Here is a 15,075-nt window from a genome sequence, read left to right as displayed (position 1 = left end):
AGCTAAGAGCAAACTGTGGGGCACACACATCCAGGAAGCTCAGGAGGAATGGCTGCGCACAGAAGTCTGAGCAGGAGACCATAGGAATATAAGTTGTCACAGCCTGTGGGACCTTTCTGGATGGCAAGGTATCAATATACACATATTAAACATATACCCCCTTCTCTGTGGCAAACCCACCCTGTTCAAGTTTATCTGAAGATATTGCCTGACAGCTCAGAGGGATGGGTATAGAGAGATCTTACTAACAGCATTATTTGTAAACAATTAAAGTTAAATAAATTACAATGCATAGCAGAGAATATCAGGCAGCCAAAAGAGGTTAATAAATATGTGTGCCGACACAGAAAGTTCTGTGAGAGAGGTTACGAAGCTGTAAAATCCAGTGCCCATTCTGTCTAGTATGACCCCTTTAGGTAAACAAAGACCAACAGATGCCTGTGAAGTCTGTCTGAAAGGGCTCAGTATGAACTGGGTGACAGTGGTTTCCTGCGGTGGAGAAACCCACATTGCTAGCATGTAGGGGCTGCCCTCTCAACTGTGACCACAAAAAAGGAAAGGCTGCCTTCTTGTAGCAAAACATTTTTTGGTCCAAGTTGATGACGAAGGCTGCTTATCTGAGGCAGCAATGCTTAGCTGTGCTGCACAGGCTAGGGTATGGAACAGCAGGCTCGCACAAGACTGTACACAGTGGAGGGACCTGTGCGACCCACCTGCAGGTTCCAGGTCTGCTTCACATACTCCCGGATAAGGTTCTCCTTCAGGTCCTCGAAGGGTCCAGTCTTGGGCTGCACCCCAGGCGGCCGGTGGAAGGGCTTCTTGAGGAGGCAGATGAGGCCATCTGACTCTTGGGAGTGGTAGTGGCAGAGCTCAGCAGGGCTAGCATGGGCCCTGCCACCTGCGATGGCATAGGTCCCATTCAGCTCCCGCTCAATGGTGTAGTGGTGTGCTTTGCGCCCATGTGCCACTGACAGGGCGAAGCCACCCAGGTAATTGCGGCTCTGGCGCAGCAGGTAGAGCCCGTCACTCATGCCACCCTGGACCAGGTAGTCCTCAGCCTCCTCCCGGGTGATGTTACCAAAGAAGAAGGGCAGGTGGTCAGCCACACCTGAGGCCATGCCTGTCTCCCCTCACGGCCAAGGGCACACAGTGTCTACCTGTCAAAACAAAGAGGGGAATTGGTCAGCACCCACACAGCAGAAACAGTTGTAAAACTGACAACCTTTGACACTGGAGCCAGGCCCTCCATCAGGAGAGGCCCTTTCCTCCTGGGACTTGGCCTACAGCTCTAACTGACCTGCTGTCCATCCTTCTGCATGCATAATCATTTGATTTCAAACCCACGCTCTCAGTATGGAACCTGAAAACAGAACATCGGACAAACATGGCCACAGAAACTTCTGGGGGTTTTTGGTGGAGTCAGAATTCTAAGAGGCACATTGAAAAGAGAACTCCCACTGCATAATGGGGCTTAGGAGCTGGTCCTGACAGCAGGCACACCAAACGGAGCCTGGATGAGCTTATGCCTGTCACTCTCTCAAGGTGCAGACAGCAGTAAGGAGCATGCGCGGCTGGTCAGAGCTACATGCAGTGAAGATGTTGCTGTACACTCTGCACCTGAATGCCGAATGTTTATTGTCTTATACACTGTAGCTAGACATCAGGGTGCTGAAGTGTTGGGCATGTAGACGCACCACATAATACACCTTTGGCCAAGAGATGGGACTTACAAGCCTCCAACCTGAGGCATGAAGAGTGACATCCTCTCAAAACCCCTGGCCACAGGCTGTACACTCTCTCCTCCCTGCCCTCTTTCAGACCACTTCTGGGCACCTGCTTGTAACAGCCCACACTGAAGAAATGGTGCAGGTTTCACATTTGATGAGGCACCTATCACAGAAAAGATACTTCTTTAATAAACAGACACACATATATAGGCACAGACAGATACACAGAGAAGCACACAGACACACACAGATACAGGGTAATGTGAAACAGCCTCTTCTCAACATGGATTATCCTACAAGTGGCTGTATATATAAGCACATATACCTAATAGAGGCAACAGACTTTTCTCTAGGCAATATCGAAGTCAGTGCTCCTGATGAAGCCCCTAATAACACTTGAGTTTATTATAATTTGATCATACAAATAATTCTTTTTTCTTCTAACAGCGACTATCAGTGACTCATTTGTCTGTCCAGTTTCTAAAACTTCATCTCCCAGCAGGTTTTTTTAAGTACAGTCTATATTTGCATTCAAGTTGAAGAACACTGTTAACAAGAAGACATCTCTAGAGAGACAGTGAGCTGACACATCTCCTGGAATCACTGCTTCTCTTCTGGCTTCATTCTGCGTTTCTGGCAATCCTTCTTGGATGCTTACATTGCAGGTTCAGCCCTGCCCCCTGAACAGTGAGGCCCTAAGTATTCCTTTATTACACTCTGCTCTGTTCCTGTAGTGAGTCTTCTAGAGCCTCAGCCATCCCTTGCTCTATGAGCCCCACCTGCACTTCCAACTCTTCTCCCCTGCAGCCCACAGCTTCTCAAACTTCCATCTGTGCACATCACCTGGACTCTGAAAATGCGGTGGCCTGCAGGACTGCAGGGCCAACAATCTCGGTGATGCTCATGCTGGTCCCTGACTTCACCTGCAGCCAAGATCTCCACTGCCACCTGACTGCCTTCCTTGCCCAGGTGCCACCCAGCCAGGAGCCAGCCTCCTTCCAAAGTCCTTGCTTTCTCTCGGGCTTGTGTTGAAAATGGATTGGGTGTGAGCTCTACTCTCTCTGTATCTATTACCGCTGTCTGGTTTGACCACATCACCCTAGCTTCGTGGCTGGAAGCCTGACAGCTGCTGGCCTACATCCTTCCCCTCCTATTCCTCCTCCACTCACCTGTGGCCCCACAGGTCCCTGCATGTCCCAGTCCTTCCCATCACTGTCCCACCATGCCTGCTAGCTTCATACCTAGTAGGCCCAGCCCCCAGGCCACAGATGCTTTCCCCAGGTCCTTGCACTCACTCTCTCTGGTTGGGGTGGAGGGGAGACGAGCAGGGCAGGGCAGGGGGCAGGTCATCTTTGAGACATACCTCAGATGCACCCTGGCTCTTAGCTGTCCCTACTCTTGGGACCCTTGACATAGCTGCCACCTACCATGAGCCTCAACTAAAATTGTAAGTCTTCAAGAATGGGGAGAAAAGGCATACAACTGTAATTCAATAACCATAAAAATTTAAAAAAAAAGAATAATATATTAAATGTTAACAAATACTTTTTAATTTATATAAATCTTAACACCATTATCATTTGTTAAATTCATCTCTTTGTCACTAACACTTACATTGGCACTGGCCTCTGCTGTGAGTCCCACACCAAAACCAATTGACAAGACAAAGACAGGCCGTGATGAGGCAGCCCGCCAGGGCCTGTCCTCCAGGCACATTGGGGCACACCTGTATAGCTCTGAGGGAACATTTCAGACTCATCCCTGAGCAGGGGGCTTCCCTGGGAGCATGGAGGTCTGGCTACACCAGGTGGTAGTAGCCCCATGGCTGCTGGTGTGACCTCCTGTGCTGAAGGTGACACCTGGAGTGGTGGAGGTGGTTTTGACAGCAGAGATGGGGCATTGCAAGGACAGCTCAGGGCATATTCTTGGGCTATTTAATTTGGGGGATAACAACACCTGTGATGCCCTTTTTATGCTTCTCAGGACTAGCTCCCACTGGCGCCCATGCACTGCCTTTGCCTGGTCTCCAACCACCTCTCTACAACACAGACCATGGTGATGGGACTGTCACCTTCATTCCAGCCACTCTCCATAGGGGCCTGTCACCATACTGTGGTTCTCAGCCCTATTTTTTAAACACTAGCTCTCGCTCACTATGGTAAATCCTAAGTTTTGCCTTTGCACTCAGCCTTAGTTGGGACACGACTGTCATCTCGACTGCTTCTGCCACTGTTAGGACAGGTACAGACAGCAGCTTCCAGCTGCGGGCTTTCCTCACATGCCCATCACCTGGGCCACCTCCTGGTACTCACTTAGAGGCACTGCTTAAATATGCCTTTTCCGTGGACCCAAGGAAAGTCTATAGCCCAAACTCTAACACTCACCAGGATAATTTTCTCCTCAACAGTGCCTATAACTTCCTACCTATTTTTGAAGTACTATTTTTTTTGTCTATTTCAACATTTCCAGTTATTTTTCTACATGTGTGAAACCAGTTTATTCAAAAGCTCGATATTGAGAAACAAAAGAGGTGCCTATCTGCACAGGTCACTTGTCCGTAAGGTGAATCTTCAACTGGTGAGGTGAGCTCCTCAACACACTGCAGCATCAGCTGCTCTTCTGGGGCTTTCCTATGACACAGGTTAAATGTGCATTTCATGATGGAAAAATGCTTTGTGACATGAAATAATGTTTAGCAATGCCTCGGGCAGCAAAGCATGCTCTCCTGCTTCATTCTTCTCCACAGCATTTCTCCATAGGTGACAATCCTTTAATACACTGTGACCTACTGTTGACTTGCTTTCTGTCTGGGTCCCTCAGCAGCAAGCCAGCTCTGGGAGGCGAGGAGAGGGTGCCTTTGCTTGCTGCCCTGTCTCGGGCCCTGGAGGAGTTCCTGTACATGGCAGGTGGTCAAAAGATTTAGGATTAAGTGAAAGCTAATTTCAAAATAAGGGATACAGAGAATCCAGTTTTGTTTTTAAAAGGTTATATGTACACACATATGTGATAAAATACACACTGAGAGTGAGAAAGGACAGAGAAAATCTGAAAGGATGGTAGGTAGTTTGACTGACTTCTTTATGTTTACTGGTGAAACCTCTGCACCACCCCTTAGCTCTTTCCGCCCATTGTCCTCTGTTCTTCCCAAGGTCACCAACCTGCAAGTGGCCAAACCCAATGTCACCTCTGTGGCCCTAGCTTGCCTGACCTCCTGCAGTGCCCCACTTCAGTGGGTCAGTCTCTCTTCCTTGCAGCCCACTACCCATAACATGCCCAGGAGCTCACATGTCCTCTCTCCACTGTGGTCCTGACCCAGATGCTGCTTACCTGACGTTTCCACCGGAATGTCTGACAGACAACTCAGCCCTCATACCCTCAGAATGGAGCTTTCCGTGGCTCATGAACATTCCTCCCTCAGCACCCCATAACAGGAAATGACACCAACCCTAACTGGTAGCTTTGGACGAGACTAGAGTCTTTCAGGATTCCTCTCTCGCACTCATTGTGTATGTCTAATCCACAGAGTCAGAAAAGACATGGTTTCCACCAGATGCAACCATTCTATGCCAGAGTGGGTTCCCTTAAGTAGTGTGAGCTCCATGCAGGGACCTGCTGCATCAGAGGCTGGGAATCAAACCAGCTGGTCCCCAGGGAGCTCTCATCACCTTTTCTCTAACATATATCCCAAAGCCCTGGCTTCTGTCTTCCTTGATTCTACCCTCTTACTCACATTGATGGAAGTTTGTTCCAGCTCTCCCTACCACCAGCCCCGCTTGTGGTCCATTCCCTATGAAGCAGGCAGTGTGAGGCTGCCAAGCCATCTCCCACCTCATCATACCCCAAACCCTCTATGGACCCTACTTCCTCCCATGGTTTAGCCCGAGCCTCTTACTCATCTTGCCCACTTATGCCCATGCTCATCATGTCCAGCCATACAGCCTTCCTTCCTGTCCTAACTTGATGGGACCTTCCCTGACCCCAGCTGCCTCACTCGAACCTGGCTGGTTTCTCCTTCTCAGCCGTGTGGTCTCAGATCTGTCACCTCAGAGCCACGTCTTCTGAGAACCGTGTCTGAGGTAGCTTCATGCCCCTATTTATCTTTATCTCACCAAAGTGTCTATTTCCTTCATTGTTAAATACAAGCCTGCCCTCTGGCCCCAATATCTGGAATTATTGACCTGTACCTTTAACACTTAGGGGCTGCCCAGGTACTTACAAAATACTTGCAAAGTGGAAACATACAGATCTTTCCTTTTCAGTGTTTCTATAGTGAATGCACATTGCTTTTGCAATACAAATTCTCAATGTGCAGGGGCTGCTTTGCCCATGTGGTGAGCATGGTGCCGGAGTCAGAGTACCCTGGACACTTATCCAATCCTATGAGGTTCCCCAGCCAATGGAGTAACATGCTTACATAGGGCTCATCACCTCTTATGTACACCTGTTCCAGCCTGGAATGGGCACACGTGGCAGAAAAGGCTTTCTCAGCCAAAGCCCTGCCTCCCCTCCAGCTCTGCTCTTCCATCTGCCCACAGGATGCATGGAACTTCCAGTTATGTTCCTGCAGTCTTCAGAGGCCTGCTCCCAGCTCTGCTCCAAGCTCACACACCCTCCCTCACTCAATGTTATTCCAGTGCATTCACTATCCTCGTCACCTTACCCCACACAATTCCATTTTGCCCAAGAGCCTCTTAGAAAGGCAGCAGCTTTGATGCTGCTGCTGCCACTGAGATCTAAACACACATGGACACATCCCCCTCCTGTGTCCACACTCAGTGGTCCACAAATGTGGCCATGTGGCCTCAGCTAATGAAAAGCTGCCTTTCCAAATGAGGCTCAGTTTACACACTAAGAGAGATGCATCACCCCCACACTCCTTTTGCTGGCATTGCCTATCTCCTTCATCTCCACTTCTATCTGGAAGATGGTCAGAGGCACTGGCCCCTAAGCCCTGCAAGGGCCACAATGTATGCACCTGGAAAGCAGGGTCAGAGGCAATCCAAAGTTCAGATTAATTTACTGTCACCAACAACACTATAAATCACCAATGATCACAGTGTCGTTTCTTTCCCTTTTTTTCCCCTCTCTTCATTTTATCAATATTACTACTCTTGGCTCTAGTCATCTTCTTCATCTACAGTTGATTCTCATTATTCGTGGTACTTAAATTCTATAAAGTCACTGTGAACACTGAATTCTCAAATACTGAACCATTCATTGCTCCTGGGAAGAACAGAGTTATCCTCCTGCAAACCTGTGGTTATGACATTTTAGTCAACCAGTCAACATATAACCTTGTTTTATGTGTGTTCCTATTTAAATAAACTTATTTCATGTGTGTTGTTGACTTGTTACCATTGAGCTCAAGACCAAAAGTGCTGTGACTCAGGACTAAGTGAAGCTTACCTAACACATATGTTTTCTCCATGAGGCACATCTCAGCCTCCCTGCACTGGATCCCCAGGCAGACCTCAGTGCTATGCTTGGGGCCAAACAGCAAATGCAAAAAAAAAAAAAAAAAAAGAGTGGCTCTAAGTAGACCATGAAAAGGACCCTTATTTGCAGTATGAGCTGAGACAAGAAGGTATGAGTCACCTCTTTTGACCTCAGCTGGGAATGTGCATGTTGGGTGATTCAGATTTTTCCCTTTTCAGTGGATGTTGACAAATGAGCACACTAGTGCAGTGAGTATTGATTTGGATCTTGAAATACATAGTAGGGAGAAGGTAAATTTGTAAATGTAGATTTCATATTTAATGAGGGTCAACTGTAAATAATTTTCTTCTGCTTTCCCCACCTCCTGAAAAGATCCAACCTTGTCTATAAGGATTCACCATTTTGCTTTGGTATAAGACTGTTTTCAAATGCAGTTTTGTTGTTCCCTAAATCTGTGTTCATTTCAGTGCTTTTAAACTTGTCATGGAACCAGAAGAAGTAGGCTGTCTTTTTATTAATACTATCTGTCCTGATTATCAGAGGCCAAGACCTGTGATTCAAGGCTTCTGCTTTTCTTAAGACCCACTGAACCATGGCACCAAACCAAAGGGTGCAGCCCCCTCTCCTCCCTGTAGAGCATGGATCCCCAACCTCTGGGCTGCAGACAGGTACCGGTTCAGGCCTGTTAGGAACTGGGCTGCGCAGCAGGAGGCAAGCCTGAATGTAATGTGCTTAAATCATCCCAAAACATCCCCTACCTCCATCCAGTCTGTGGAAAAATTGTCTTCCATGAGACCGGTCCCTGGCCCCTAAAGACTGCTGCTGTAGAGGACATTTCCAATGGTGCTCAGAACATTCAGGTGGCTGATTTCACATCACCAGCCATACAGACTTCCCAGATGACATGGACTGAGGTGACAGTGGAAGAAGTGGATGGTGCTCTGGGGAAACAGTATCTGGGGATAACTTCTTCCCTATCCTACCAGGTTGGGAAACAAAATAAGGAAGATGCAAAAAGCTATCTGACCTTCTCATGCTCAAAGCCACAGAGCTACCTCAATGCAAAGCAGCCTCGATAAAAATTGCCTGGGAATTTCCTCTGCAGCTTGAAGCTCAAATTTTAAGTGTCAGGACTTGGGTGAAAGGAAAATTATTATCTGTGGGTTCAGTCAATTTGCATAAAAAAGAGGAAGGAGCCCAGCCCAGAGAGTAGGTCTGCCCGGCTTGTCAAGGATGGCTGGTTAGTTTCAGAGATATGACTGGCAAACTCAGCTCTGTCTGCACTGAGAAGAGATGGTTTATTTCCTCTGCACTACTTCTCCACCAGTCACCACATCACACAGCATGTCCACTGTGAGGCAACTGATTATTAAAAAGAGCACAAGGCTTAGTGAATAATCAATGAACACGGGGTCTATCCAAGGTGTCACTTGGTAATGTCCCTCTTGAGTAGAAGAGGAATGGTGGTATTTCATCTAGTGGGCTGCGGTGGAATTGATCCTGGGTGGGTGTGAGGACATCTCCCCAATGAATTTCACCCAGCCACTGTGTCCCAAATGCTACCTCATCACTCACTCTCCTCTGAAAAAAGATGAAAACAACAGACAAAATACCTGTAACAGACAAGAGAACAAGCAATGCAGCCCCCTCTCCTCCCTATACAGCCCGGATCCCCAACCTCTGGGCTGCAGACGGGTACTGGTCCAGCGGCTTCACTGAAAGCCGCTGACAGCTCTTACTGGCTTTCTCTTCATCTGGGCAAACCACACAGGAAAGGTGGACAAACAGAAAAGTGACTGAGCTTCCAGGGTCCTACTCTCAAATGACTTTCCAAGACCCCTTCACACTCAGAGAACAGAGGCTCCTGGGAGGCCTGGGTTCCCTCCCAGTGATATGGCTTCTCCTGTCAGATCCATATGCACTTTGCTACGGTTCTCAACTTCAGCCCTCCCCTCATTCACAAAACCTCTGCTGGGACCCTGCAGCCACTACAGAAAGCAAACCTCCCGACTTAAACAAAAAGGACACATGACTGTGGATGAAGACATCTACAGAAAAGTTTTACTGAATATATATTTAAAAAATCACCATATTTTTTCTCTAATCAGTTAAAGGACAGTTGTGGATGACTCACTGCAAAATATTACAGAATCATATGATAGTGTCCTTAGATTTCATAAACCTGTGAGATAAATACACCTACTGCTTAAATAAGTGGTAAAGGTTATATGACAGAGAGAAAGAACTAGGCTGGCAAAGGGCTAACCCTAGCTCTTAGGGGCACGTGCTCAATAGGGGAGTGCTGGCTGCACAGAGGGGAAAAAAGCCAGGGGCACAGTTATGAACCTGTTGAGGCTTTAGTATCCTTCCTTGAGTTACAAAGTTCTGGGATCATGGTTCTGGATTTACTTGGTTCCCATACATTTGACCTACCTTTATTTCCTCGGCCCAAATGCAGGCTGAGAATCAGAAGCCCAGGACAGCATGGAGTATGGGAAGAAAGAAGCCCACAAAGTGGAGAGAAGTATTTAAAGGGAGACCAGTGGAAACAGAGAGAGAGCAGCAGATGAGCCCCTACAAGGTGGAACACACCCTGTTGCCATGTAGCCCGTGACTGGGGAAGTGGGCTTCTCCCCGGCGTGAGCATGCGAAGCCAGCCAGAAAGCAGAAGTGCAGGTCTCTATACAAAGGACCTCTTTTAATTTTACATTGAAATGAAACAAGGACACGCCAAGGATAAGGACAAGGACATGGATCCCACAAAACAGACTCAAGTCTAAGAGCATGGCAATGAACTTGAAATGCACTCTCACAAGAGTTCTTACCAAATGAACTTTATCTCAAATTGCTAGGTGGGGCACACCAAAGAGAAATAACTCTTTGGTTACTTCATATTTTTAAAAAGCCCTAGGACACTGTAATATCAAATTCCAAATATGAGAAAATCCTATAAAGTCCTTATCTGAGATCTCAGGATGCTAACTCAAGTGGGGCCTGGTAAGGTTGAGCAGGCATGGTCTTTATGTCAGGATGGTGACGTGCAGGTCAGAGCTGACATGCCAGCTCTCTCTGACTCAGATCCCAAATCTCCTGGCACACAGCTGCTCATGGTAGCAGCAAGAGGCACAACTTTACAGAGGGCTTCTGGCAGGTGAAATCCCTCAGGTTGAGACCCAAGGTGCTTTTCATGCAGCTACTAAACATATGCATACTCCACAGTAAGCAGGCTTTTAAATCTCTCACTCCAGGATGTGTTGTCTCCCACACTTGGAAAAGCATCCAGGAGAAGCCCAGCCAGGCTTCACTCCACAACAGGTAAGGAAATGTCCCTGGAGACACAAACTGGAGAGAAACCCTCCACAGACACAGGAACCTGGAAGGACTCCTGTGGATAGGTTTACTAGGATGCAGCAAGGGGATGTGTTCCAAAAAGTAACAGTAGCCTAACTGCACCCCAAGCCTGAAAAAAATGATAGCTCTATGATAAAGTATCACCATTTTGTATATAATAAACTTGAACCAAAAACGCTAGGACAGCCTGGAGAATGATGGTGACGAAGATGACAAGGCTGGCAATAAGAAGCAGCTATTCCATAAACAGTCACTTGCAGGAGGGTATCAGGTGACCTGCACAACACCCTAAAAGTAATGGCTACTATTATTCCCAATTGACAGACTAGATATCCTTCTCAGGAATGTCAGTTATCTCCTGAAGAACACACAGGAGCCAGTGGCAGAGGCAGTGCTGACAGCATTTTTTTTTCTTTCTTGTTAGTTTTTTTTTTTTTTGCTTATTGATTTTATTTTGTTTTGTTTTTAATCATTTTTATTCCCAATTACAGTTGACGTGCAGTATTATATTAGTTTCGGGTATACAATCCAGTCATTAGATATTACATAACTTACTAAGTGATCATCCCAATAAATCTCACACCCGTCTGAAACCGTAGTTATTAGAGTATTGACTATATTCCCTATGCTGTAAATTACATCCCCATGACTATTCTGTAACAACCAATTTGTATTTTTTAATCCCTTCATCTTTTTCACCCATCCCCCTGATGCACCTCCCATATGGCAACTATGAAAAACATTCTCTGTATCTATGATACTGTTTCTGTTCTGCTTGTTCATTTATTTTGCTTTTTTTTAGATTCAGTTGTTGATAGATATGTATTTATTGTCATTTTATTGTTCACAATTTTTATCTTCTTCTTCTTAAAGAAGACCCTTTAAAATTTCATATAATACTGGTTTGGTGGGGATGAACTCCTTTAGATTTTTCTTGTCTGGGAAACCCTTTGTCAGTCCTTTGATTCTAAATGATAGCTTTGCTGGGTAGAGTAATCTTGGTTGTAGGTCCTTGCTATTCATCACTTTGAATATTTCTTGCCAATCCCTTCTGGCCTGCAAAGGTTCTGTTGAGAAATCAGCTGACAGTCAAATGGGAACTTCTTTGTAGGTAACTGTCTTTCTCTTGCTTCTTTTAAGATTCTCTCTTTGTATTTAACCTTTTGCATTTTAATTATGATGTGTCTTGGGGTGGGCCTCTTTGGGTTCATCTTGTTTGGGACTCTCTTTGCTTCCCAGAATTGTATGTCTATCTCCTTCATCAGTTTAGGGAGGTTTCCTGTCATTATTTTTTCAAATAGGTTCTCAATTTCTTGCTCTCTCTCTTCTCCTTCCAGCACCCTCATGTTGCGAACATTGGCATGCTTGAAGTTGTCCTAGAGGCTCCTTACATATCCTGATTTTTTTGGATTCTTTTCTCTTCTTGCTGTTCTGATTGGGTATTTTTTGCTTCCTTATATTCTAAACCACTGATTTGATTCTTGGCTTCATCCACTATACTGTTGACTCCCTGTAGGTTATTCTTTATTTCAATAATGTACCTTCGTTTATGACTGGTTCTTTTTCATGCTGTTGGGTTCGCATTAAGTTTATTGAGCATCCTGTGACCAGGGTTTTGAGTTTTGCATCTAGATTATTTGTCTCCATTTTATTTGGTTCTTTTTCTGGAGTTGTGTTCTGTTCATATTGGCTATGTTTCTGTGTCTCCTCATTTTTACAGCCTCTCTCTTTCTGTTTCTATGAATTAGGTAGAGCTGCTATGTCTCCCGGGCTTGGATGAGTGGCCTAATGGGGTAGGTGTCCTGTAGAGTCAAGTGGCACAGCCTCCTCTATCACTCAAGCTGGGTACTCAATGTGTGTCACGGCTGTGTACATCCTCCTCTTGTAGGTGAGCCTTGATTGCTGTTGGGACAACAATGGGAGGGGTTTACCTAAGCTGATCAGCTGTAAGGACTGGTTGTGACCACTGACCACCAACCTGCGACTACCATGGGGGATCAGCTATGTACAGGCCTACTCCACAGAGCCAGACTTACTTCAGCAGGGCTCTGGTGCCTGCTGAGTCCACCCCTGGAGTGTATCACTTGTGGAGGTGGTTGGGTTGTGGTCCTCTGATGTGGTGTGAAGCTGTCTACTGGGTGCATTGGCTCTGGAGACTCTAGGGAGGTACAGGCCAAGGTCAGCCACTGCCTGTGTTCTGCCTGGGGCCACCAGCATGAGCTACACAACTATCTGCAGATGGCTATTACTTGTGTTGGGCTTGGAGCTACCCAGGTGAACCAAGGCCAGCTCCTGCTAGTGCTGGGCCTGGGGCCACTTAGTGAGAGGCACAGGGCACCTGGCTGAGGCCAGATGCTATTTGTTTGAGAGATTTTAGAAAAATCTGAAGCATGAGCCAAGACAGGTCATTTGTATAGAAAAGCTACTGGAAACAGCTTGGGTGGGCCTGAAATGGAGTGGGGCAGAGTCTTGGGGAATCACCAGGGTGGTCAAACAGTGTGAGCCAGGATGATGGAGTCTCACATATGGCACTTACCTGCCAGCTCTGTGGGGAGAGGGCTCATCAAAGGAACAATGGCCTCTGCAAGCACTTTTATTTGGGAGAAAGCTGTCCCCTAACTCTCGCACTAATGTTGAAAAATTCAATTCCTTCCCATATGTCTCTGGTGCCTTTCAAACTGCTGCCCCAGTGCTGGAGCTCAGAGGGAGTGAGTCAGAATAAGTCCACGCATAGGCTCCTTAAGAGGCACTGCCTGGGACTCCAGAAGTTTCCCTCAGCCTCAATCCCCACTGGTTTTTACAGACAGAAGTTATGGGGAATTCTCTTCCTGGAACTGAATACCCTTGAATGGGCGGCTTGGTGTGGGACTGGGACCCCTCACTCCTGAGATATCCCTCCCAATTTTTATCTGCCACACATGGATGTGGAATGGCTCATTCTTTGTCTCCACCTCTCCTACCAGTCTCCATGTAGTTTCTTTTTCAATTCCCTAGATGTAGGACTTACATTCAGCTCGATTTCTGGCAGTTCTGAATGATGCTTTTTCTGTATTTTAGTTGTTATTTTGATGTGTTTGTGCAAGGAGTGAGAACCATGTTTACCTATGCCACCCTCTTTACTGGAAGCTGTAAGTCAGCACTTTTCTTAGTCACGACCTGTAGACACCAGCAAGTTCAGGTGAACAGGCACCTTGATTAGCAAATGCAAGCTCAGGCTTTCCTGCCAAACTGGAGTCCCTTCCTTGTCACCTTAGAGTAGTGGTTCTCAGTACACAGCCCTGGGACCAGTTACATCAGCATCACCAGGAAATTGAAAGAAATGGAAATGCTTAGGGCTTTACCCTGACTTGCAGAATCAGAAGCTCTGGGATTGGAGACCAGCAATCTGTTTTCACAAGATCATATTTGAGAACTTTGACAGAAGAATGCCATCCATGTAACTGCTAGAGACAAAAATCTAGGTTCTCTTAGGTAGCTCCCTCCTCAATGTCCCTACAAGTAACACATCACCAGTGCCATCCATCTTACATTCCAACCTTTCAACCATGTTCTCTCTTCAAACAAAGCCTGATCACACCATTTCTCTGCTAAAGATCTGCCACAGTTCATGCCTGACCTCAGGATAAACATGCCCATCTTCCAGCATATCAGTTCACCCTCAGATCTCACTTCCACTGGTCTTTCTCTGCACAGCATCCTCGGATGCTTCCAGAACCATCCAATCTCCCTCAACATTCCCTTTCTTTTTCAATATTGACCACAGTCCTGACTTAATTTTAATTTACTTTTACTTAGATCTTTGTGATTATTTGATAAATTCCTCATCTCCCCGACAAAGAGAGAGATGATACATATCCATCTCTACTCTTTAAGTAAACTTTTACTTCTAGAATGTATTTAGATTTACAGAAAAATTGCAGAGATAGCGCAAAGTTTCCATATTCCCACATCCAGTTTCCCTACTATTAACATCTTATATGACTATTATGGTACACTTCTCACAATTAGTGAGCCGATAGTGAAACATTATCATTAATTAAAACCCACGCTTTATTGCTTTCTTTGATTGCCTTCATTTTCACCTAATGTCTTTCTTTTTTCTGTTCCAGGACCCCACCCAAGATGTTATATTATATGCTGAGGCACCTATTGGCTGGGACAGGTTTTTGGACTCTCCTTGTTTTTGATGAGTACTGGTCTGGGAGTTTGTCGAATGTCCCTCAGCCGGTCTCTGTCTGATGTTTTTCTCCTGGTTAGACTGAGCTTTTGTGTTCAGGGAGGAAGATGACAGAGAGAAAGGGTCATTCTCCTTGAATCATATCAAGGCTGCATGCTGTCAACATGGCTTATCACGATGGATGCTAATCTTTGACACCTGGCAGAGGTGATGCCTGTCAGGTTTCCTCACTGGAAAGTTACTTCCTCACCCCAGTCTCTTTCCATCCATCGTCTTTCGAAGGAAGAAACTGTGCAGCCCACACTGAAGGAAAAAGGAGGTATGTTGAGTGTGAATATTGTCCTAAGTTATTTCAAATTCTTCTGCAGAGTAGGTGTGCCTGTT

The 15,075-nt window shown here is 46.2% G+C and overlaps 1 protein-coding gene across 3 annotated transcripts in view; it reads right to left on the bottom strand.

Moving 5' to 3' along the window:
• Positions 1-15,075, bottom strand: part of SYK (spleen associated tyrosine kinase) — an 86,959-nt gene that overhangs the window by 47,877 nt on the left and 24,007 nt on the right. For all 3 annotated transcript variants that reach the window (XM_053925582.2, XM_053925583.2, XM_053925579.2), the window contains one exon: positions 714-1,157. In XM_053925582.2, the coding sequence (XP_053781557.1) occupies positions 714-1,118 (405 nt within the window). In that variant the 5' untranslated portion in view covers positions 1,119-1,157. The remainder of the gene's footprint in view (positions 1-713; positions 1,158-15,075) is intronic.

This window comes from Desmodus rotundus, chromosome 1 (assembly GCF_022682495.2).
Source record: "Desmodus rotundus isolate HL8 chromosome 1, HLdesRot8A.1, whole genome shotgun sequence".
Lineage (NCBI taxonomy): Eukaryota > Metazoa > Chordata > Mammalia > Chiroptera > Phyllostomidae > Desmodus > Desmodus rotundus.
This window is presented reverse-complemented; position numbering and strand designations above follow the sequence as displayed.